The 25,153-nt window shown below is 37.3% G+C and overlaps 1 protein-coding gene across 1 annotated transcript in view; it reads right to left on the bottom strand.

The window, feature by feature from the left end:
- LOC123526815 (GRB10-interacting GYF protein 2-like) overlaps positions 1-25,153 on the bottom strand; it is a 268,736-nt gene that overhangs the window by 82,961 nt on the left and 160,622 nt on the right. Inside the window, 3 exon segments of the mRNA XM_053522603.1 lie at positions 2,439-2,621; positions 11,776-11,931; positions 21,317-21,494. Of these exon segments, the coding sequence (XP_053378578.1) occupies positions 2,439-2,621; positions 11,776-11,931; positions 21,317-21,494 (517 nt within the window).

Here is a 25,153-nt window from a genome sequence, read left to right as displayed (position 1 = left end):
ATGTTACATACATGGGCATGACCATATTTTGAACCTAGGGCAGTGATTTGAACAATTATGGTAGACAGTCAAACCCTGAAATTATACGCCAAATATCCGAGAAATATTGTGTAAAATTGTTTTAAAATTGGGCCTGCTGTTTCTGACAAGAACATTTTTAAAGTTACAAGGAACAAGAGTGCCAGAATGTCACAACAGACGCCCATCATGTAAATGTTAAAGTAAAACATATTCTATATAAACCCAAACAATGACATATAATGATAGGTCAAAATACATTTGGATGTAACATGCAAACTGTACTACAGAAAAGTGGTTTCCATTTTTTCCTATGGCCATTAATACAAGAGGGTCATGATGACCCTGGATCGCTCACCTGAGTAATATGAGCTACATGTTTCAAATGTCAAAATGATGATAAAATATTAAGAAAGTCAGTAGGTCACATTCATGGTCAATGAAATTCAGTTTTACAATTTGTGTGCAAAACTGTGTATGTCATCAAAATTTCAAGGCTGTATCTTAAAAAACAAGAAAGTAGGTCAGTAGGTCAAGGTCACAGTCAAGTGACATCATATTACTTGGGGTCATCAGGTGATTATAATTAAACAGTCTTGGAAATAGGATCAGATGATTTTTTAAGTATTTTTCCTATATAACTCACATAATAACTAAGTGACCCCAGGGCGGGGCCTCTTTTCACCCAAGTGGTACAATTCAAACAATTTTGGTTGAGGAGCATAAGACAATGCTACAAACCAAATATCAAAGGTCCAAATGTTGTGGTTTCAGACAAGAAGATTTTTAAACTTTTTTTTCCTATATAAGTCTATGTAAAACTTGGGACCCCCGGGGTGGGGCCACATTTGACCCTAGGGGGATAATTTGAAAAATCTTGGTAGAGGACCACTAGATGATGCTACATACCAAATATCAAAGCCCTAGGTCATGTGGTTTTGTACAAGAAGATTTTCAAAGTTTTCCCTATATAAGCCTATATAAACCATGTGACCCCCGGGGCGGGGCCATATTTGACCCTAGGGGGATAATTTGATCAATCTTGGTAGAGGACCACTAGATGATGCTACATACAAAAAAATCAAAGCCCTAGGCCATGTGGTTTTGTACAAGAAGATTTTCAAAGTTTTCCCCATATAAGTCTATATAAACTATGTGACCCTCCGGGGCGGGGCCATATTTAACCCTAGGGGGATAATTTGAACAATTTTGGTTGAGGACCATTAGATGATGCTACACACCAGATATCAAAGCCCTAGGCCCTGTGGTTCTGGACAAGATTTTTAAAGTTTTTCCTTTCAGTTGCCATGGCAACCAGAGTTCTGCATGGAATTCAATTCTTTGAATAATTTTGAAAGGGGGCCACCCAAGGATCATTCCTGTGAAGTTTGGTGTAATTCTGCCCAGTGGTTTTCAAGAAGATTTTTTTAGAAATTGTTGACGGACGACGCACGACTGACAATGCACGACGGACATCAAGCGGTCACAATAGCTCACCCTGTCGCTTTGTGACAGGTGAGCTAAAAAAATGTTACAATATAAGCTATTTATAGTAACAACAAAGGGAATAATTCTAAACTAGGGAACTGTTTCTTGCGCATGACACTCCATCTCATGACGGTGAACTTTAGTGCAAAGTTACATCAATATCCCTCCATGCATGAAGAAGAAATGCTCCGGACAAAGTTTGTGGACACGCCCACTCTCCCACCCACCAGTGGCGTTCCGGAACCATAATACATCAGGTCTTTAAGACGGACATATAAAAAGTCAAGATTTCTCCTGGTGGCCATGTTTTTTGACAAATCAAAATAATTTAAACAATCTTGGTAGAAGGTCACACAAGGACCATTTGTGTGAAATCATTTTAAAATTGGGCCAGCAGTTTTATAAAAGAATTTTTTAAGTTCCCATTATAAATATATAGAGAAACCTGGCAACCATGTTCTTTTTGACAAAGCAGAATAATTTGAACAATCTTGGAAGATGGTCAAACAAGGACAATTTGTGTAAAAAAAAAAATTAAAATCGGGCAAGCAGTTTCACACAAGAAGATTTTTAAATACATAAAGGGAAAAGTGACTGCCTGGTTTTTTAACAAATCAGAATTTGAACAATTTTGGTAGAAGGTTACATAAAGACTATTTGTAAGAAACTATTTTAAAATCGGACCAGCGGTTTGAAGATTTTTCTATTTTTTAGCTATGGTGGCCCCTGTGTGCAACCAAGCAGAACTGTTCGAACAATTTTGGTAGAAGACCACCAAAGGAATGTCAAGACCAAGTTTCATCAAAATCCATTCAGTGGCTTGGAGATGCTGTTAAAAGAAAATTGTTGATGATGGACACAGCATGATCACAATAGCTCATCATTAGCACTCCATGGTCAGGTGAGCTAAAAATCATTACTTCATTAAATACCTGTATTTCTTGCTGCCTCTGTATTTCTTTTTGTCTCTCTACTTCTTGCTGTCTCCTCATTTCCTCCTCCATCATTCTTCTTCTTTGTTCTTCTTCCTTTCTCTTTTTCTCTTCTAGATGTCTTCTATGTTCTTCTACTTTTCTTTTTTCTTCTTCTGCTCGTAATCTTTCTTCCTCTATTTTCTGAGATACAAAATCACTCTTTTAAAGGGTGCTTTATTAATAATTGCTGCATCTGAAGTGTCATGGTAAAATACAGAAATGCTCAAGTAATCCAATGTTTCAAGTGACCCAAGCATTGACTAACGTTGGCAGACAATGTAAGTCTGTTTACCAATTTCTGAGATGCATTACAATAACTTACATATCACAAGATATTTTCAGAACAAGAGGGCCCTTAATTGCTCATCAGAGTTTCAGAGCTATAACAGGCTAGAGTGTCCAGCTAGTGTCCAGGAGGCGGAAGTTCCATAGCCAGCAGAAGTTGATAACATAAACTAGTGCTACAGATGACTAGTGTTGTATCTAGCGAGATTAAGAAGGGCGGAGTGCCCTGCCCTATTTTTCTTGCACCCACCTGCCCTATTTGGCGCCATTCAATGTGTATCTGCGGCACTCTAAATGCCAGCCTTGAAGCCCGGCATTATTTCACTGATCACGCGCTGAAACTGCGATTGATTAACAAGCAATTAACATTTCAATCGGCAGTTGATCGCTACCGCTACTGGACAAACAAAAAGTCAAGGTCACGTGTCTCTTGCCGTGTTCTACATTAAACAGGTGCGAGGTTAACAAGTCAATTATGTATATGCTGTGTTTTCAAAATTGATTGGGGGTAACTGTTGTTTTTCGCAGTAAAAGGTGACTGTAAAACAAGAGGGCCATGAAGGCCCTGTATCGCTCACCTGACCTATTGACCTAAAGATCATCAAGATTAACATTCTGACCAAGTTTCATCAAGATATGTTCATAAATGTGGCCTCTACAGTGTTAACTAGCTTTTCTTTTGATTTGACCCCGTGACCTAATTTTTGACCCAACATGACCCAGATTCGAACTTGACCTAAACATCATCAAGTTTAACATTCTGACTAAGTTGCATGAAGATACAGTCATAAATGTGGCCTCTAGAGTGTTAACAAGCTTTTCCTTTGATTTGCCCCCATGACCTAATTCTTGACCCAACATGACCCAGATTCGAACTTGACCTAAAGATCATCAAGATTAATATTCTGACTAAGTTTCATGAAGATATAGTCATAAATGTGGCCTCTAGAGTGTTAACAAGCTTTTCCTTTGATTTAACCTAGTGACCTAGTTTTTGACCCCAGCTGACCCAGATTTAAACTTGACCTAAAGAGCATCAAGATAAACATTCTGACCAAGTTTCATTAAGATATGGTCATAAATGTGGCCTCTACAGTGTTAACTAGCTTTTCCTTTGATTTGACCAGGTGACCTAGTTTTTAATCCTACATGACCCAGATTCAAACTGGACCTCAAGATCATCAATATTAACACTCTGACCAAGTTTCATGAAGATATAGTCATAAATGCGGCCTCTACAGTGTTAACAAGCTTTTCCCTTGATTTGACCTGGTGACCTAGTTTTTGACCCCAGATGACCCAATATCAAACTCGTCCAAGACTTTTTTAAGGATAACATTCTGACTAAGTTTCATTAAGATTGGGCCAAAATTGTGACCTCTAGAGTGTTAACAAGCTTTTCCTTTGATCTGACCTGTTGACCTAGTTTTTGACCTCAGGTGACCCAATATCAAACTCGTCCAAGATTTTATTAAGGGTAACATTCTGACTAAGTTTCATTAAGATTGGGCCAAAAATGTGACTCTAGAGTGTTAACAAGCTTTTCCTTTGATTTGACCTGGTGACCTAGTTTTTGACCCCAGATGACCCAATATTGAACTCGTCCAAGATTTTATGGAGGGTAACATTCTGACCAAGTTTCATTAAGATTGGGCCAAAAATGTGACCTCTAGAGTGTTAACAGTCAAATTGTTGACGACGGACGGACGCCGGACACAGGGTGATCACTAAAGCTCATTTGAGCACTTCGTGCTCAGGTGAGCTAAAAAGTCGGGAAGAATTTTAATTACGAATTGTTTTTGTTACGTCTGCAAGATGTCAAAATACAAACTGTCATGTACACATCTTATCACCTGTAAAAATAACCAATCTATAATTAACTGTTGGAGGCAAAATCGATAATAATATAGGAGAGATCATGTCTGTATACTAATCCCTTTGTATTTTCTGTTTTTAGAACTGATAAGACAGTGATCGGGTGGGCAGAAGCCGAACGTCCATGTTTTTTGCAAACAGTGATGTTTTTGTAATGGCCTAAACTTTCTTAAAACACAAATTATATCAATAATTTTTTGATCAATGGAAAGGTTATAAAACAAGCAATTTATTAATTGCTTTTAATTATTATTTTGACATAAAATCGATTAACTATGAATGCTTAACTTACACAGTTTTTCTAAAAGTTTTGAACATCACTATGCCGCTATTAAAGTTATATGTCATTTATAACGGTTTTTCATTTAGAAAAGATATTTTAATACGAAAATTTGTAAATTGTTAGTATTTCTAAACTTTTTGAAATTTGAAAATCCATCAATGAGCGAAAAAGTTATTAAAAACAAGTAAATTCGATGAATTGGTATCCCCCGCCGAAAGGGCTTGAGGTGAGGAATGGCAAAAAAATATATCTGGCAAAAATTCAAGGACATTACTTAGAAGCAAATAATTTTATTTCACAAGCTGATTATAAATATTGATGGAAAATTAAAAATGAAAAAATAAAACGAACAAGCAAATTCGATGAATTGGTATCCCCCGCCGAAAGGGTCTGTGGTGAGGAACAGCAAAAAATGTATCCAGCAAAAAGTTAAGAATGTTACAAAGAAGCAAGTAATTTCATTAGTCAAAATCAAATTAACAGAAAATGAATGTTTTTGTTTTTTGGAAGGGGGGTGGGGGGTGGGGGAAGCGGGTGAGGGTACAAAAGTTTACATGTTGATTACAAATATTGATGGAAAATTAAATATGAAAAAACAAAAAAAAATTGGGAGAGGGGGGGCGGGTGTGACCAAGGCAAGGTGGCGACCAGGTGTGGGTATACAGCTTCACATGTTTATAATAAATGTTCATGGAAAAGAATGAAAGAAGTTTAATGAAATTCTTCCAATTGGTTGGTTTGTTATGTACAAATCTGTGCATTTTTAAACAATTAAAGGGCAATAACTGTATGGAAAACTGACCAATAAAAAAAGAAAATGATGGGCATCATCAAAGTATGTTGGTTCATATTTATTTCAAGTTTGATGAAATTCTACCTGCTAGTAACCGAGAAATGGCTGTGGACGGACATTTTTGTGCATTTTTCATTAAATCAAGGGCAATAACTCTAAGGGAAATCGACCAATCGAAAAAAAAAAATAGAAGGGCATCATCGCAGTATATTGGTTCATGTCTATGTCAAGTTTGATGAAATTCTACCTGCTAGTTACTGAGAAATGGCTGCGGACGGACATTTTTCATTAAATCAAGGGCAATAACTCTAAGGGAAATTGACCAATCAAAAAAAAGACTTGACGGGCATCATCGCAGTATGTTGTTTAATGTTTATTTCAAGTTTCATGAAATTCTACCAGGTAGTTACTGAGAAATGGCTGCGGACGGACTGACGGACGGACAACGCCATTTCAATACCCCCCTCCCGATTTCATCGGCGGGGGATAATAATAATTTTTTTTCTTTTTTGGCGGGGGGTGGGAGGGGGGTTGGGAGGGGGGGGGGGTGTGACCAAGGCAAGTGGGTGACCAGGTGTGGGTGCGCAACTTCACATGTTTATAATAAATGTTCACAGAAAAGAATGAAAGAAATTTAATGAAATTCTGCCAAATGGTAAGTTTGTTATGTACAAATGTGTGGATTTTTAGACAATTAAAGGGCAATAACTCTGAAGTTACAAAAGAAATCTGTATGAAATTGTGTGTGCACAACCACATTATAGTGCTCTAAATTCTGTTAAAGTTTCATGGTTCAAGGTCAAATATATCAAAAGTTATGATGCAGAAATTGCCATATCTATAGTACCCTATATAGTTAACACTAGAAACTTCTAAGGGCCATAACTCTGGTGTTACTTGGGCAATCTGTCTGAAACTTTGATGGGCCCCATAACTTCATAGTGGTGAACATGTATAAAAATCTAAAATAAAGAATGATTTTTTTTTTTGGGGGGGGGGGGGGGGAAATGGGGGATGTCGGGGGATCAGGAGGGGTGCAGGTACACAACTTCACATGTTTACAATAAATGTTCTTGGAAAAGAATGAAAGAAATTTAATGAAATTCTACCAAATGGTAAGTTTGTTATGTACAAATATGTGGATTTTTATACAATTAAAGGGCAATAACTCTTAATTTACAAATAAATTGGAACGAAATTGTGTGTACACAACCACATTATGGTGATCTAAATTCTGTTTAAGTTTCATAGTTCTAGGTCAAATATATCAAAAGTTATGATGCAGAAATTGCCATATTTATAGTACCCTATATAGTTAACACTAGAAGCTTCTAAGGGCCATAACTCTGGTGTTACTTGGGCAATCTGACTGAAACTGGACGGGCCGCAAGAACTCATAGTGGTGAACATGTATATGAAGTTTTAAATAAATATTCCCAACCATTTCCTAGATATGGCTCCGGACGGACGGAAAGAAGGACGGAAGGACGGACAACGCCAAAACTATATCTCTCCGACTTTCGTCGGGGGATAAAAAAAATGGGTTGGGGATGGGGATACATGATGGGTGGTGGGTAGTGATGTTCCGATTGTCGCCGATGTTCGATTAATCATCGCCAAAGTTTCAAAGTCGGCGATATCAAATCTGACCAAAAAGAATCGATTCTAGTCGCTAATTTTGTTAAAAAAATTAAAATCCCGCTTTCAGGACTTTTCAGATACTTCTCGCTGTTTAGCTTTCATAATGTTTGGGTTTAGTATTTCAAAATATCTGCTCTTTAAATTGGAGAATGGTGTCAGGTCAGCTGTCATGATCGTAACAATAACAAGAGCTGTCGGAGGACAGCAACGCTCGACTATTCAACAGCCTTGTCAATTGAATGAATACAAAAGTTGAAAAAGGGGCATAATTTTGTAAAATGCAAAGTAGAGGTATTGAACCTCTGTACTGCATGTCATATCATGACAGTGAACAAGTGTGTGAAGTTTCAATCCTTTCCAATTTGTGGATACTGAGATACCAGCTTACATACAAAAACTTAACAATAAACTGCTAAGTCAAAGGGGCATAATTTTGTAAAAATGCCAAGTAGAGTTATGGGACCTTCACAGTGCATGTTAGATCATGACAGTGAACAAGTGTGTGAAGTTTCAATCCATTCCAATTAGTGGATACTGAGATATCAGATTACATACAAAAATTTAACCAAAAACTGCTAAGTCGAAAAAGGGGCATAATTTTGAAAAAAAAGAGAGTAGAGTTATGGGACTTGCTTAGTGCATGTCAGATCATGATAGTGAACAAGTATGTGAAGTTTCAATCCATTCCCATTAGTAAGTACTGAGATACCAGCTTACATACAAAACCTTAACCAAAAATTTCTAAGTCGAAAAAGGGGCATAATTTTGTAAAAAAGCAAAATAGAGTTATGGAACCTGTGCAATGTAGATCAGCTCATCACAGTGAATAAGTGTGTGAAGTTTCAATCCATTCCCACAACTGGTTACTGAGTTACCAGCTTACATACAAAACCTTAACCAAAAATTTCTAAGTCGAAAAAGGGGCATAATTTTGTAAAAAAGCAAAATAGAGTTATGGAACCTGTGCAATGTAAGTCAGTTTGTCACAGTGAATAAGTGTGTGAAGTTTCAATCCATTCCCACAAGTGGTTACTGAGATACCAGCTTACATACAAAACCTTAACCAAAATCGGGACGCGGACGCGGACGCCGACGCATGGGCGAGTGCAATAGCTCACTATTCTATGAATAGTCGAGCTAAAAATTTTGTTGCCCTGGCAGTAAAAAATCAGACGCCTTGAAATATTTCGGGTTCTGCATGAAGCCTGAATGCCGGATGTTGGCTCCTTTTAAGGAAAACCTTGATACTACTAGAGCTGTTTGCAAAATATGCTTTTAAACGGACATTAACGAAGGTACCCCACCCACTTTTTAGAAATAATTTTCTGATTTTATTTGACAAGCTTTTATTATTCCTTCAATACAAAATAGTGGATTTACTTAAAAAAAGATGATAAACTAATTCAAGACCTGCAAGCAATGTCCCCAGCATATATTCCATGTCAAATTTGGCAGTGCATCTAGCATGATTTGAATCCCAGGCCTTGAGTCATAGAGAAAAGATGAATTCTAGTTACTTTTGCATTTGGTCCAATAGTTACTCCTAGATTGCAGTTTGGACTTATTTTTTCAAACCTTTGAACAGCCGGTTAAGCTATCGGTTGGTTAACTTTTAAGGCTATATGTTGACATTTTAGAAGAATTTGAACAAGAGCTGTCCGTAAGACAGCCAAGCTCGACTATTCGAAATATTGTCACAGAAGCAGGAAATTATTACCCAAAATGTTAAATATCAAAAGAGTTTTAAGTTCGAAACGGGACATAATTTGACCAAAATGCATATCAGAGTTATGGGACTTGATGCTATCAACTAGTTTAATAACCCCGAAGAAACATGTTAAGTTTCAATTCCATATCTGCTTTAGTTTTGGGGATAGTAACTTGCATGTACAACTTTAACCAGAATTTTCTAAGTCCAAAAGGGGGCATAATTTGCTCAAAATACATGTTAAGAGTTATGGAACTTGACCCAGTGAGGTTGGTAACTGACCTAGAAAAAGAATAAATAAGTTTCAAAGCTATATGCCTTTTGGTAATAGCTGTATGTACTTGCACGCAAAACTTTAACCAGGATTTTCTAAGTCCAAAAAGGGGCATAATTTGCCCAAAATACATGTCAGAGTTATGGGACTTGATTCTATCAACTAGTTTTATAACCCCGAAGACACATGTGAAGTTTCAATTTAATATCTGCATTAGTTTTGGAGATAGTAACTTGCATGTAAAACTTTAACCAGAATTTTCTAAGTCCAAAAGGGGGCATAATTTGCTCAAAATACATGTCAGAGTTATGGGACTTGACCCAGTGAGGTAGGTAATTGATCTAGAAAAAGAAAAAATAAGTTTCAAATCAATATGCCTTTTAGTAATAGCTGTATGTACTTGCACGCAAAACTTTAACCAGGATTTTGTAAGTCCAAAAGGGGGCATAATTTGGCCAAAATACATGTCAGAGTTATGGGACTTGACCCAGTGAGGTAGGTAATTGATCTAGAAAAAGAAAAAATAAGTTTCAAATCTATATGCCTTTTAGTAATAGCTGTATCATGGTTCATACAGAATATCAGAGACAAAATTCAAGTACTTTTCAAGGACTTTTCAAGGACTTTTTACAATTTTTCAAGCACTATTCATTTTCAAAACCACGACCTAATCTGAACAACTTTTATTATGTAATGCAAAAATAAAACAACCATCACTTGTCATACCTTTGAAAATGACGTAATCCGATTATTAAATTGATGTGATTCACTATTTTGCTGAGGTTTAACGCTTTTCTTGTGATTTTTTAGAGCACTCCTACTAAATTATGATACCTCAAAATTTTGTCACACGACGTACAAATACACTTCGTTCTGTCTGCTCTATAGGGCTTCAGCCACTGTTCATATTCGTCTTTGGTCTCCCGCTTACTTGAGTAAACATGTTTGTTTTTCTTACTCATTTTAATTCACTGGAAACACTCGCAAATAGCTAAAAATTGCGAGTTATTATTCCCCGTATTTTTTTTTAACGGAAACGGAAACATGCAAACGGTGATATAGTAGAAATAGCACTCTGTAAATATCGATAAAATGTGGCCGTAGACCACTATAATAGCATATGGGTGACCCGATCCTGCAATTTCACGAATTTATTTTCATTTTCTCTGATTTATTTTAAGCCTTAAATTCTTTTAGCAAAGCAAAGTTACGGAAAGAATATTTTCAAGGAGTGAAAGGTCAATTTCAAGGAGTTTTTTTCAAAATTCAAGTACTTTTCCAGGTTTTTTAGGGTTTTTGTCATTTTCAAGGAGTTTTCAAGGACTACCATCGAATTCAAGGACTTTTCAAGGCCTGTGCGAACCCTGTGTATGTACTTGCACGCAAAACTTTAACCAAAATTTTCTAAGTACAAAAGGGGGCATAATTTGGACAAAATGAAGGTCAGAGTTATGGGACTTGGTGCTATCAACTAGTTTTATAACCCCGAAGACACATGTGAAGTTTCAAATCAATATCTGCATTAGTTTTGGAGATAGTAACCTGCATGTAAAACTTTAACCAGAATTTTCTAAGTCCAAAAGGGGGCATAATTTGCTTAAAATACATGTCCTCTGATTTGACCTAGTGACCTATTTTTGACCCCAGATGACCCAATATCAAACTCGTCCAAGATTTTATTGAGGGTAACATTCTGACCAAGTTTCATTAAGATTGGGCCAAATTTGTGACTTCTAGAGTGTTAACAGTCAAATTGTTGATGCTGCCGCCGCCGCCGCCACTGCCAACGACGACGGACAACTGACACAGGGCGATCACAAAAGCTGACAGGCATCATCGCAGTATGTTGGTTCATGTTTATTTCAAGTTTCGTGAAATTCTACCTGCTAGTTACTGAGAAATGGCTGTGGATGGACATTTTTGGGCATTTTTTATTAAATCAAGGGCAATAACTCCAAGGGAAATTGACCAATCCAAAAACAAACTTGACAGGCATCATCCCAGTATGTTGATTCATGTTTATTTCAAGTTTCATGAAATTCTACCTGCTAGATACTGAGAAATGGCTGCTGACGGACGCGCAGACGGATGGATGACGGACGCCACGCGACCACAAAAGCTCACCTTGTCACTTTGTGACAGGTGAGCTAAAAGGATGGACATTTCTATGACTATATGCCCGCAGGCATAAAAATGACTTTAAATCTTTGACCTATAGGTGTGGCCTTGACCTTTTAGGTAGGAGTATAAGTCTTGAATGGGACCTATCATTTTGAATGTGTGTGCTATTAATGCATACTAGAACTAGACATGTGTCCAAAGGACATCGATGCTGTACAGTCATATGTTTCTTGTTGACAATGCATTAATTATGACATAAACTGTGTCTCAAGTACCATAAAACTTTTAAATCTTGATCATAATATCATTTTTTACCTTCAATTCTTCTTGTTTCCTTCTTTCTATCTCTAGCCTTTCTCGTTCTATTTCTTCTTTCTGTCTTTGTACTTCTTCTTGTTGCTTTCTTAATGCTTCTTTCTCTCTTTCCAGCATTTCTTGGTATTTTCTTTCTACTTCTTGTTGTTCTTTCTCCTGTCCAAGTTATGAAAATCATTAGAGCAAACTTCTTTACAAGCAGGCATAACTGACTGCCAGCCAAGTTGTTTTCTCTGTAACAGGGCTTCTATTGTCGAGTTTTAGACCACTTTTTATCTTTTCAGATCAATTTGAGTTGTCAGCAGACAAATAGATCAAAAGTTTAGTAAAGAGTTCATTCTTAAAGGGGACTTATATTCTAATGTAGTGATTGGTTGTTAGGTTGAATAAGAAACAATACAGAGCGCATTAGATCAGGTAATTAGCCAGTGTTTTAGCCTCACGTCGTTTGAGTTTTCCTTCTATGTCTATGTGACCGCATCACACAAATATTCTGGATGTGTAAAAATATAGTCCCATATTTATTTTTTTATAATCTTGATATTGTGTAAGTGAGCAAATGAGGACTACTGTTTTAAACAACAAAAACTAGAAATGTGTCCATGGGACACAGATGCCCCCATTACATGACAAAGGACACAGATCAACTTTGGGAAAACAATATGTTGCTATTTAAAAAAAAAAATGCAAAAAATAACCATATATAATGTACATATAAACATATATGCTTTCTTGAGATTTTTAGATATCTGTCCATCACCATATTTTAATGTTGCTTGCCTTTTCTCTTGTGTGTATTTATGCTGATGTTGTCAAAAAAACTAATTCTTTTCGTAATGACTGTAGGTAAAATATTTTCGGAGCTACATGCGACAAAACATTAAAATGAATTTTTTCCCTAGGTCAGGGGCCATAACTCCTACAATACTGAATGAATCCAGACGCGAAACCCCAGGTACACAACTGCACATGCTGACCAACATTCCTGTAAACTTTGGTGACTCTAGGTCAAATACTTTTCGAGCTACGCGTGACACAACATTAAAATGACCATTTTTTTACTAAGTAAGGGGCCATAACTCCTACATGACTGAAGAATCCGGAAGCGAAACCCCAGGTGCACAACTGCACATGCTGACTAACATTCCTGTAAACCTTGGTGACTCTAGGTCAAATACTTTTGGAGCTACGCGCGACACAACATTAAAATGACCAATTTTTAACTAAGTCAGGGGCCATAACTCCTACACGACTGAATGAATCTGGACGTGAAACCCCAGGTGCACAACTGCACATGCTGACCAACATTCCTGTAAACTTTGGTGACTCTAGGTCAAATACTTTTGGAGCTACGCGCAACACAACATTAAAATGACCAATTTTTTTACTAAGTCAGGGGCCATAACTCCTACATGACTGAATGAATCCGGACGCGAAACCCCAGGTGCACAACTACAGATGCTGACCAACATTCCTGTAAAGTTTTGTGACTCTGTGTCAAATACTTCTGGAGCTAGGCGCGACACAACACTAAAATGACCAATTTTTACAAAATCAGGGGCCATAACTCCTACACGACTAAATGAATCCGGACGCGAAGCCCCAGGTGCACATGCTGACCAACATTCCTGTAAACTTTGGTGACTCTAGGTCAAATACTTTTGGAGCTAGGCACGACTCAACACTAAAATGACCAATTTTTACAAAGTCAGGAGCCACAACTCCTACATGACTGAATGAATCCGGACGCGAAACCCCAGGTGCACAACTACACATGCTGACAAACATTCCTATAAAGTTTTGTGACTCTACGTCAAATACTTTTGGAGCTAGGCGCGACACAACATTCTCAGGACGGACGGACAAGGGCAAATCTATATCCCACCCCCCACCCCCAAAGTGGGGGCATAACCATAGATTCTAGAATAATTATAAACTTTATATTCACATTTAAAATATTTGGAATCACTCCGCTCTAGGGCTTGGGTTTAAACTGGTCCCACCTTGGGGCAAACTTACATTGTAGTTTTACATGAAGTTGTATAGGGAAAACCTTTAACAAGAGCTGTCAGTAAGACAGCGTGCTCCGCTATTCAGCGATCTGACAGTAAAATGAATTTATGTCTCAATAAGAGACCTCTACTTTAAAAGGAAGATACACCAAGATACAAGAGGGCAATGATGACCCTATATCGCTCACCTGAGTACCATTGCTTTAACCAAAAACAAAAAGAAACTAGAATGTGTCTGTAGGACACAGGGTGTGCCCCCCACTGGTACATTTGTCACAAATAAGGGGAAATCATTCAAATGTTTGCAGTCTTAATGGGGTATAGCCTCAAAAAAAATATCATGAAATGGATTCATTATTCTATACCATATACTTTTTGAGCTATGAGCATCACAAACAAAAAACCAACTATTCTGGCTATTTCAAGGGCCATAACTCTGTAAATGCTAAATTTCTCAAGAAGAATGCCAAGTGTGAAAAGTCACATTATGATAATAACTCAAGCAAGGTTTCATGAATTTACATTAAATACTTTTTTGAGTGAGGCACATAATTAGGTGAAAATGTGCATTTTTTTACTATTTCAGGGGCCATAACTCTGGGGGGGGGGGGGGGGGGGGGACCCAGATGAAAAATAGTAGGTACGCAAGTTCATATCATGATAAAAATTCATCAATTTATATCAAATACTTTTTGAGCTAGGCATGTCACAAGGTGAAAATGTGCATTTTTGACTATTTCAGGGGCCATAACTCTAAAAATAGGGGCAGGCCCAGATGAAAAATAGGAGGTGCGCAAGTTCATACCATGATAAAGACTCATGCAAGGTTTCATCAATTTATGTCAAATACTTTTTGAGCTAGGCGTGTCACAAGGTGAAAATTTGCATTTTTGACTATTTCAGGGGCCATAACACTAGAAATAGGGGGCAGACCCAGATGAAAAACAGGAGGTGGGCAAGTTCATATCATGATTAAGATTCATGCAAGGTTTCATGAATTTATATCAAATACTTTTTGAGCTAAGCGTGTCACAAGGTGAAAATGTGCATTTTTGACTATTTCAGGGGCCATAACTCTAGAAATAGGGGCGGACCCAAGAAAAATAGAGGTGCGCAAGTTCATATCATGATTAAGATCATCCAAGGTTTCATGAATTATATCAAATACTTTTTGAGCTAGGCGTGTCACAAGGTGAAAATGTGCATTTTTGACTATTTCAGGGGCCATAACTCTAAAAATAGGGGGCAGCAGCCAACGAAAAATAGAGGTGCCAAGTTCATACCATGATAAAGACTCATGCAAGGTTTCATCTAATTTATATCAAATACTTTTTGAGCTAGGCATGTCCGTGAAAGATGCCATTTTGCATATTTCAGGGGCCATAACTCAAAATTGGGGCCAACAGACCAAAAAAAAGAAGGATTGGCAATGTTATATCATGGATAAGACTATGCAAGGTTTCTAATTTCTAGGCAAATACTCTTGACTAGGGTGTCACGAACTTCGGACGGAAGACGGACACGGACGTACAGACGGACGGATGCACGTACAAGAGCAAATCTATATGACCCCACCACTCATGGGAGGCACAAAAATTCTTACAAGGTACAGATATGTCAAAATACACCTAAAAATTGGAGGTACCATCCATGTTGTACCACAGAAAAGTGGTCTCAGTTTTTCCCTACGGCCAATAATAAAAAAAGTTACTAAATAAGCTATTTATAGTAACATAAAAGGAAAGTAATAAAAAAAAATATTGTAAGCGAACAAAAGAAGGATCTGCCAAATAAAAACAAGAGCACTGCAATGCAACGAAAATGCAGAGCAATATTCACATAAAACAAAGTCATATGACCTTTGACCCCTAAGTGTGACCTTGACATTGAATTTAGCCTTCCAAAACATGCGCTCTGCACATTCTTTCAATAAGTGAACATTTGTGTCAGGTTTCTCTGAAATCCATCAAGGGGTTCAAGAGTTACAGAGCGGATGGGAAATTGCTTACCAACACACAGACAGACAGACGGACACCGAGGCGATAACATAATACGTCCCTGTAGGCGTATAAAAAGGATCGAGATCTTATGGTGATATAAGTTGTGTGCAAGTTTGGTTAAAATGAAATCATAAATCAAGCTGCTATTGTGCAGACAAGGTCAAAATAGCAAATTTTGGCCCTTTCAGGAGCCATAACTCTGGAACCCATTATCGGATCTGGCCGGTTCAAGAATGGAACCAAGATCTTTTGGTGACACAAGTTTTGTGCAAGTCTGATTAAATTCAAATCATAAATCAAGCTGCTATTGTGCAGACAAGGTCAAAATAGCTAATTCCGGCCCTATCAAGGGCCATGACTCTGGAACCCATTATGGGATCTGGACGGTTCAAGAAAGGAACCAAGATCTTATGGTGACACAAGTTTTGTGCAAGTTTGGTTAAAATCAAATCATAAATGAAGCTGCTATTGTGCAGACAAGGTCAAAATAGCTAATTTTGACCCCTTCAGGGGCCATAACTGGAACCCATAACGGAATCTTGCGAGTTCCAGAAAGGAACCAAGAGCTTATCGTGATACAAGTTGTGTGCAAGTTTGGTAAAAGTTAAATTATAAATAAAGCTGCTATTGTGCAGACAAGGTCAAAATAGCTAATTTTGGGCCTTTCAGAGACCATAACTCTGGAACCCATTATGGAATCTGGCCAGTTCCAGAAAGGAACCAAGATATTATGGTGATACAAGTTGTGTGCAAGTTTGGTAAAAATCAAATCATAAACTAGAGCTATCACTAAAGGTGATGAATGTCCCCCCCACATGCACTGATACAGTACATTGCAATTTGACGCACACAAGATTGCATAATTATGTGGACTGTATGTATATAGACTGTATGTATTACAGTTATAGTAACAAAAAACAAGTCCATAACTATGCAGAATATTTATCTAAAAGAATGTAACATGCACCATGCACAACTAGGGTTGGTACTGATCACTTGTGTGAAGTTTCATTAAATTGTGTGTAAGGGTTTGGTATATTAGGCACGCACAAGTTTGCATATGTAGACTGTATGTACATATACTTAACAAGAAACAAAGTCCCATAACTCTGCAATTTTTGTCGCTGAAAGAACCTAACATGGCCCATGCACAACTACTGTTGTTACTGATCACTTGTGTGAAGTTTCATTAAATTGTGTCAAGGGGATGAGGAGAGATGGTGCGCACAAGATTGTGTCTATGTATATAGTATAGTAACAAAAAAACAAAGTCCCATAACTCTGCAAATTTTTTTTCTGAAAGAACCTAACATGCCCCATGCACAACTACTGTTGGTACTGATCACTTGTGTGAAGTTTCATTAAACTGTGTCAAGGGGATGAGGAGAGATGGTGCACACAAGATTGTGTCTATGTATATAGTAAAGTAACAAAAAAACAAAGTCCCATAACTCTGCAATTTTTTTTTCTAAAAGAACCTAACATGCCCCATGCACAACTACTGTTGGTACTGATCACTTGTGTGAAGTTTCATTAAATTATGTCAAGGGGATAAGGAGAGATGGTGCGCACAAGATTGCGTCTACGGACAGACGGACAGACAGACAGACTGACAGACAGACAGACAGACAGACAACCTGAAACCAGTATACCCCCCCCCCCTTACAACTTTGTTGTCGGGGGGTACAATAAAGCTGCTATTGTGCAGACAAGCTCAAAATAGCTAATTCTGGCCCTTTCTGGGGCCGTAACTCTGGAACCTATAATAGGATCTGGCCAGTTCAAGAAAGGAACCGAGATCTTATGGTGATACAAGTTGTGTGCAAGTTTGGTTTAAATAAAATCATAAATGAAACCACTATCGTGCAGACAAGAAATTGACGACGGACGAAGGGTGATCACAAAAGCTCACCTTGTCACTATGTGACAGGTGAGCTAATAAAAAGACCCTACTACTCAGAGGGGTTAAAGGTCAAGTATGGAAGGGGTACAGACATTCTTTATTTCGATAGAATTAAATTATATCAGAAAAAACAGTCCAAGAAACTATATGCACATAAAGTATAAAGACTTTGCTAAACTCAAATTATATTTCTATTTATTTTTTATTTACTTTTATTTTGGTTTACTTATTTATTTTATTTATTATTATAGCAGATGATGATGATAAAGATACATTTTAAGTTTCAGGTCATTATCTCATACTGTGAAATCAATTTTGTTCGCATAGGAGGAATTTTCGCTTATTTCGCGCAAGGACCAATGCGTGAATTTAAGACCGCGCTTTTATACATCCATTTCGTACATAGTTATCTGAAATCATTTCCTGTCCGAAATATATGTATGTTATGAGACTTGTGTACTTCAGTTTTTCTGAAAACGTCATAATTGATCTGCAATTAACTAAAGGTTGTCTTGATAGGAACTTATTTGCAAACACGAAATGTGAAGTCTGATTAAATTAATATTTTTAACTGATTAATTAGCTTTTCTTTACGAACGCTTCGATTACTTTCAGTACGCTAGAAATAAAACGTTTGACACACTTTACCTAACCATAGTGTCAGTTAACAACAATTATCAGTTGGACTGTTATATTGTTTAATTAACAAGGACATAAAACAGACCGGCGATGCGTGGTAATGCCACATGCGGTACTAGCGATTTCAACAGAAAAAAAGATTTTTTTTTTTTAATTTAATTTTTTTCTTCCTAAAATTGAATATGCGCGAATTAAAGCCCGCGCGAAACAGTCTTTGTACACGTTTGCGCAAAATTTCGTGCCAGCGAATTTAAATGATTTCACAGTATTGTAATAAAGTTATATCCAGAAAGCGAAGATTGCCAAAAAAGGGGCATAATTCTGTCAAAAATACAATTAGAGTTATGGGGATTACAACCACACATGCAGATGATGATTATAAGGGAATATTTTTAATTTCAAGTCATTATCTTTTAATGTACCAAAGATATGTCTATAAATAAAAGCTTACGAAAATATTTAACAACTTGGTGACCTTGACCTTGGGTATAATGGGACCATCCTCTGCCATACTTGGTTTGTATGCTGGACAATGTTTATGTGAAGTTTCAGTAAGATATAAGCAATAATAAAGATATGACAGAAAAACAAAGGTTGCCGAAAAACGTTAACCTTAAAAATTACATAAGTATAACACCATGGTAACTTTGACCTTATGTATAATGGGCCCAGCCCCTGCACAAACTTTCTGTATGTTGGACAATGTTTATGTGAGTTACAGTAAGATATAAGCAATAGCAACAAAGATATGACAGAAAAACAAAGGGTGCCGAAAAACTTTAACCTTAAAAATTACCTAAGTATAACAACTTGGTGACCTTGACCTTCGGTATAATGGGCCTAGCCCCTGCACATACTTTGTTTGTATGCTGAACAATGTTAATGTTAAGTAAGATATAAGCAATAGTAACAAAGAAGAACAAAGGTTGGCAAAAAACTTTAACCAAGAAAGCTCATGCTGATACCAACGCCGGGACTAGTAGAATAGCACCCTTATTCTCCGAATAGTGGGGCTAAAAACAATCCAAGAAACTACAAGCACATAAAGTATAAAGACTTTGCTAAACTCAAATCATATATGAAAGGGGCATAATTCTGTCAAGAATACAAACTAGAGTTAATGGGATTGTTACAACACATGTAGATGATGATGGTAAAGATATATTTTGAGTTTCAAGTCATTATCATATATAGAATATTAACCTTAAAAATAACCTAAGTATACCAACAAAGCTCATGCCGAAGCGAGGGCAAGTAGAATAGCACCCCTATTCTCCAAATAGTGGAGCTAAAAATTGTACCAATTTTCAAGTCCAACAAGAGTGCAAGAATGTCACAATATACGCCCGTCGCAGCAAATTAGCAAATAGCAGCTGTGTTTGCAAATGGAATCTTAACTTTGTGGTTGTTTAGTAATTATTGTAATTCTTTTGTTTTTCTATGTCCACAAAAAAACTCCTTACCAAGTAGAGATACCTTAAAATACACCTAAAATCTGAAAGTAACATCTATGTTGTACCACAGAAAAGTGATCTTGGTTTTTTCCTACGGTCAATTATAAAAAAGTTACAGTATAGGTTATTTATAGTAACAACTAAGGGAAGTTAATCTTAAAAAAAAATCCAAAAAAAATTTGTAAGTCCACACAAAAATCCTTACCCTGTAGAGATAGGTCAAAATACACCTCAACATTGGATGTAATATGCATGTTGTACTACAGAAAAGTGGTCTCTATTTTTCCCTACGACTAGTAATGAAAAAGTTGCAATATAAGCTATTTATAGTAACAACAAAGGGAAGAAGAAATGCTCCGGACAAAGTTTTCATTCTTGTATCCTTTGACCTCTAAGTGTGACCTTGACCTTAGACCTAGGGACCTGGTTCTTGCGCAGGACACTCCGTCTCATGATGGTGAACAATTGTGCCAAGTTACATCAAAATCCCTCCATGCATGAAGAAGATATGCTCCGGACAAAGTCATTCTTGAATTTGACCTTTGATCTCTAAGTGTGACCTTGACATTAGACCTAGGGACCTGGTTCTTGCGCACGACACTCCGTCTCATGATGGTGAACAACTGTGCCAAGTTTCATCAAAATCCCTCCATGCATGAAGAAGAAATGCTCCGGACAAAGTCATTCTTGAATTTGACCTTTGATCTCTGTGACCTTGACCTTAGACCTAGGGACCTGGTTCTTGCGCACGACACTCCGTCTCATGATGGTGAACAATTGTGCCAAGTTTCATCAAAATCCCTCCATGCATGAAGAAGATATGCTCCGGACAAAGTCATTCTTGAATATGACCTTTGACCTCAAAGTGTGACCTTGACCTTAGACCTAGGGACCTGGTTCTTGCGCACGACACTCCGTCTCATGATGGTGAACAACTGTGCCAAGTTTCATCAAAATCCCTCCATGCATGAAGAAGATATGCTCCGGACAGTCTGTGGATGCCGCCCACCCGCCCGCCAGGGGCGTTCCCATAATACGTCCTGTTTTTCAAACGGGCGTATAAAAAGGGCTATAACTCAGTCAAAATAGTTGAGTTATGTACTCTTGCCTAAAACTTGACATGGTCATGGTACAAAAGTGTTGAAAGTTTCAAAGCTTTAGAGTAATGTACACTTGCTTATAGATAGAGACTGTTATAATAAACAAGCGATAAAAAAGTTTTAAAGCTATATGTCAAACACTTTACACAAAATGTAAACTGGTATGAAAAACTCAAAAGATTTTTATGTTAAAAGGGCCCATAATTCAGCCAAAATTCTTGATAGAGTTATGTACTCTTGCCTAAAACTGGACATGGTGATGGTACACAAGTGCTGAAAGTTTCAAAGCTTTATCTCAAAATGTGAATGGTACAAAAAACTTAACCAAGGTGTGACGCTGATGCCGTGGTGAGTAGGATAGCTGTACTTATTCTTCGAATAGTCAAGCTAAAAATGCGAAGCAGGAATATTCATCAGATAAATCAAGTTTTACCTTCAACTGATTTTCTAGTTCAGCAGCTGTTATACCTCCAGCAGGCATTGTGGTTGTACCCGGATCTATGTCCCAGATACTCCCTGCCACATTCTGTCCCTGAGATGTGTTTGGCGTGGAAAATGAACGATTGTATGATGGATGAGATGATGATGATGTGACTGGAACTTCTGAGGACCTGAAATAACACGATAATCTAATGTCAGGTCAGAGTGATAACATGACAATCTATTTTTTGGCCACAATAATAACATGACAATTTACTGTCAGGTCAGAGTGGTAACATGACTATCTATTGTCAGGCCACAATGATAACATGACAATCTACTGTCAGGTCAGAGTGATAACATGACAATCTATTGTCTGGTCACAATAATAACATGACAATCTACTGTCAGGCCACAGTGATAACATGACAATCTATTGTCAGGTCACAATAATAACAGAGTGATAACATGACAATCTATTGTCAGGTCAGTGTGATAACATGACAATAGATTGTCAGGCCACAATAATAACTTGACAATCTCCTGTCAGGCCACAGTAATAACATGGCAATCTACTGTCAGGCCACAGTGATAACATGACAATCTATTTTTAGGCCACAGTGGTAACATAACAATCTACTCTCAGGCCACAGTGATAACATGGCAATCTGTTATTAGGCCACAGTGATGACAATCTACTGTCAGGCCACAGTGATACCATGACAAACTATTGTCAGGCCACAGCGATACTATGCCAATCTATTGTCAGGCCAGTGATAACATGGCAACTGTCAGGCCATAGTGATACCATGACAATCTATTGTCAGGCCACAGTGATACCATGACAATCTATTGTCAGGCCACAGTGATACTATGCCAATCTATTCTCAGGCCACAGTGATAACATGGCAATCTGTTATCAGGCCACAGTGATAACATGGCAATCTGTTATTAGGCCACAGTGATGACAATCTACTGTCAGGCCACAGTGATACCATGACAAACTATTGTCAGGCCACAGTGATACTATGCCAATCTATTGTCAGGCCAAAGTGATAACATGGCCACTGTCAGGCCATAGTAATACCATGACAATCTATTGTCAGGCCACAGTGATACCATGACAATCTATTGTCAGGCCACAATAACATGACAATCTACTGTCAGGCCACAGTGATAACATGGCAATCTATTGTTAGGCCACAGTGATAACATGGCAATATATTTTCAGACCTCAGTGAATAAAATTATACTTCTTCATTTTTTATCACTTTAGAAAATCTCTTCAGGCCTAAGTTCAACAAACCCATCTGACTCATTACTCTTTGCTATTTATTTTATCCAAGGTAGTCATCTTTGTTCTGACGAAATTTCATTAAAGTTACAAAATCCAGTGTAATATTTCATAGCAGTTGGATTCTTTCTAAACTTTTCAACCGAAAAAGGTGCTTCAAAGTCTACTGGCAGTTCACATTGAAAGGCAACATTTATTGTTGCGGGGCTCAAAACTTCCTCTGATATTGTTTCAAAGCACATTTCTACTTCCATCTGAACATCTAGTATTTTCAATGAATCCGGAATTTGGTGTGAACATTCTGCAATTTTTTGGTACGTCTTTGTTCAACCCTCGCTCTCCATCTCTTTTTCAATTCCATTTTCTCAAGCGAGCTTGTGGACATCCTTTCAAAGAAGACAGACGGAATTACTCCATTCTTCAAACGCAAGCTATTGCCTGAAAATTAATTGAAATAACTTATAATCAATCAATCTGTCAAAATTAAATATCAAGAATACTAGTACATCAATGACACTAAAGACTAAATATATTTTATCAAATTATGCTATAATGCAATGAATTCAGAAAATGTGTACTTACTTTTTTCACTTGTGTAGTCTTCTGGTCTGAAATGCCTATAGCAAACAACATCATGTTTTGATGGATCCCATAATTTGCCCTCCTTTCTTCACAGCTACTCTCCATTTGTCTTTCAATGCCTTGTCTTTTGGAAAATGGAATCCTCCAAGCCCATTACAAAGTGGTACACAACAATAATTAACCATATTGTTTCTCGGAAACAAGAGTAACAAGAGGGTCATTGACCCTAAAAGTATAAGTACAGAGTTGGGTTTCTTCTATGTTAGCCTATATTATATACATGTCACACACACTTTTGAACCTAGGGCAATAATTTGAACAATTACGGTAGACATTACAAATCTGATATCACACGCCAAATATCAAGGCTCTAGCTGTTATTGATTCAGAGAAGAAGACTTTCAAAGTTTCTAATATAAAAGCCTATAGTTAGTACATGTCAGACACAGGGGCGTGGCCATATTTTTTTTTACCTTAGGGCAGTAATTTGGACAAGTATGGTATACATAAAGGGAAAAGTGACCACGCCCCCTGGCAGTCAAGTTTTTTGACAAATCGGAACAAGAGCCATGTCAGACATGGCTAATCCCCCCACCGGGCATATCATAATTGAAGGATGTGGTCCGCATCAGGGGTTTTAAGATGTGGAAGAAAGAATAAGTCAGTAGTGAGGTGGTTTACTGCTAAATTTTATTAATTTTCATGAAGAGTATAACTATGATCTTTTTCTATATGGCTACTGTAAAAAGAAGGAATGGAAAGCTAACAGGGAACAAGGTGCCAGAATGTCACAATATATGCCGTCAAAGCAAAATTTCTTTACTCTAGCAGCTGTATTTGCAAATGGAATGTTATTTTGTGGTTGTTTAGTAATCATTGTAAGTCTTTTGTTTTTTAAAGTCCACAAAAAAACTCCTTACTAGGTAGAGATACCTTATATATAATAAAATTAATAAATACACCTAAAACTGGAGAGTAACATCTATGCTGTACCACAGAAAAGTGGTCTTGTTTTTTCCCTAGGGTCAATTATAAAAATGTTACAATATAAGTTATTTATAGTAACAACTAAGGGAAGTATAATCTTTAAAAAAAAAAAAAAAAAAAAAAATTGCAAGTCCACACAAAAATCTTTATCAGGAAGAGACTGGTCAAAATACACCTCAAAATTGGATTTAGCATGTTTGTTGTACTACAGAAAGTGGTCTCGATTTTTCCCTACGACTAGTAATGAAAAAGTTACAATAAAAGCTATTTAAAGTAACAACAAAGGGAAGTAATTCTAAAGAAGGGAACTGCGCATGACACTTGTCTCATGATGGTGTTAATTGTGCAAGTTACATCAAAATCCCTCCATGCATGAGAAGAAATGCTTGGACAAAGTCATTCTTGTATCTGTACCTTTGGCTCTAAGTGTGACCTTGACCTTAGGCCTAGTGACCTGGATCTTGCGCATGACACTCCGTCTCGTGGTGGTAAACATTTGTTGCCAAGTTATATCAAAATCCCTCAATGCATGAAGAAGAAATGCTCGGACAAGGTTTTTATTCTTGTATCCTTTGACCTCTAAGTGTGACCTTGACCTTAGACCTAGGGACCTAGTTCTTGTGTATGACACTCCGCATCGTGGTGGTAAACATTTGTGCCAAGATATATCAAAATCCCTCTATCCATGAAGAAGATATGCTCCGGACAAATTTCTTTAAGAAAATATGATAAAGGGGAATAACTCAAAAAATAGGCAAGGTAGAGTTATTGTTCTTGCACACTGCACTTCCTCCCAATGTGTTCTATCAGTGTATGAAGTTTGAAGAAAATCCCTCCAGTACTTTTGGGGTTATGCTCCGGACAAAATGTTTTAAGAAAATATGATAAAGGGGAATAACTCAAAAAATAGGCAAGGTAGAGTTATTGTTCTTGCACACTGCACTTCCTCCCAATGTGTTCAATCAGTGTATGAAGTTTGAAGAAAAT

Source organism: Mercenaria mercenaria, chromosome 14, assembly GCF_021730395.1.
Source record: "Mercenaria mercenaria strain notata chromosome 14, MADL_Memer_1, whole genome shotgun sequence".
Taxonomy (NCBI): Eukaryota; Metazoa; Mollusca; class Bivalvia; order Venerida; family Veneridae; genus Mercenaria; species Mercenaria mercenaria.
Note: the sequence above shows the minus strand (reverse complement) of the source record. Positions and strands in the feature narration are given on the sequence as shown.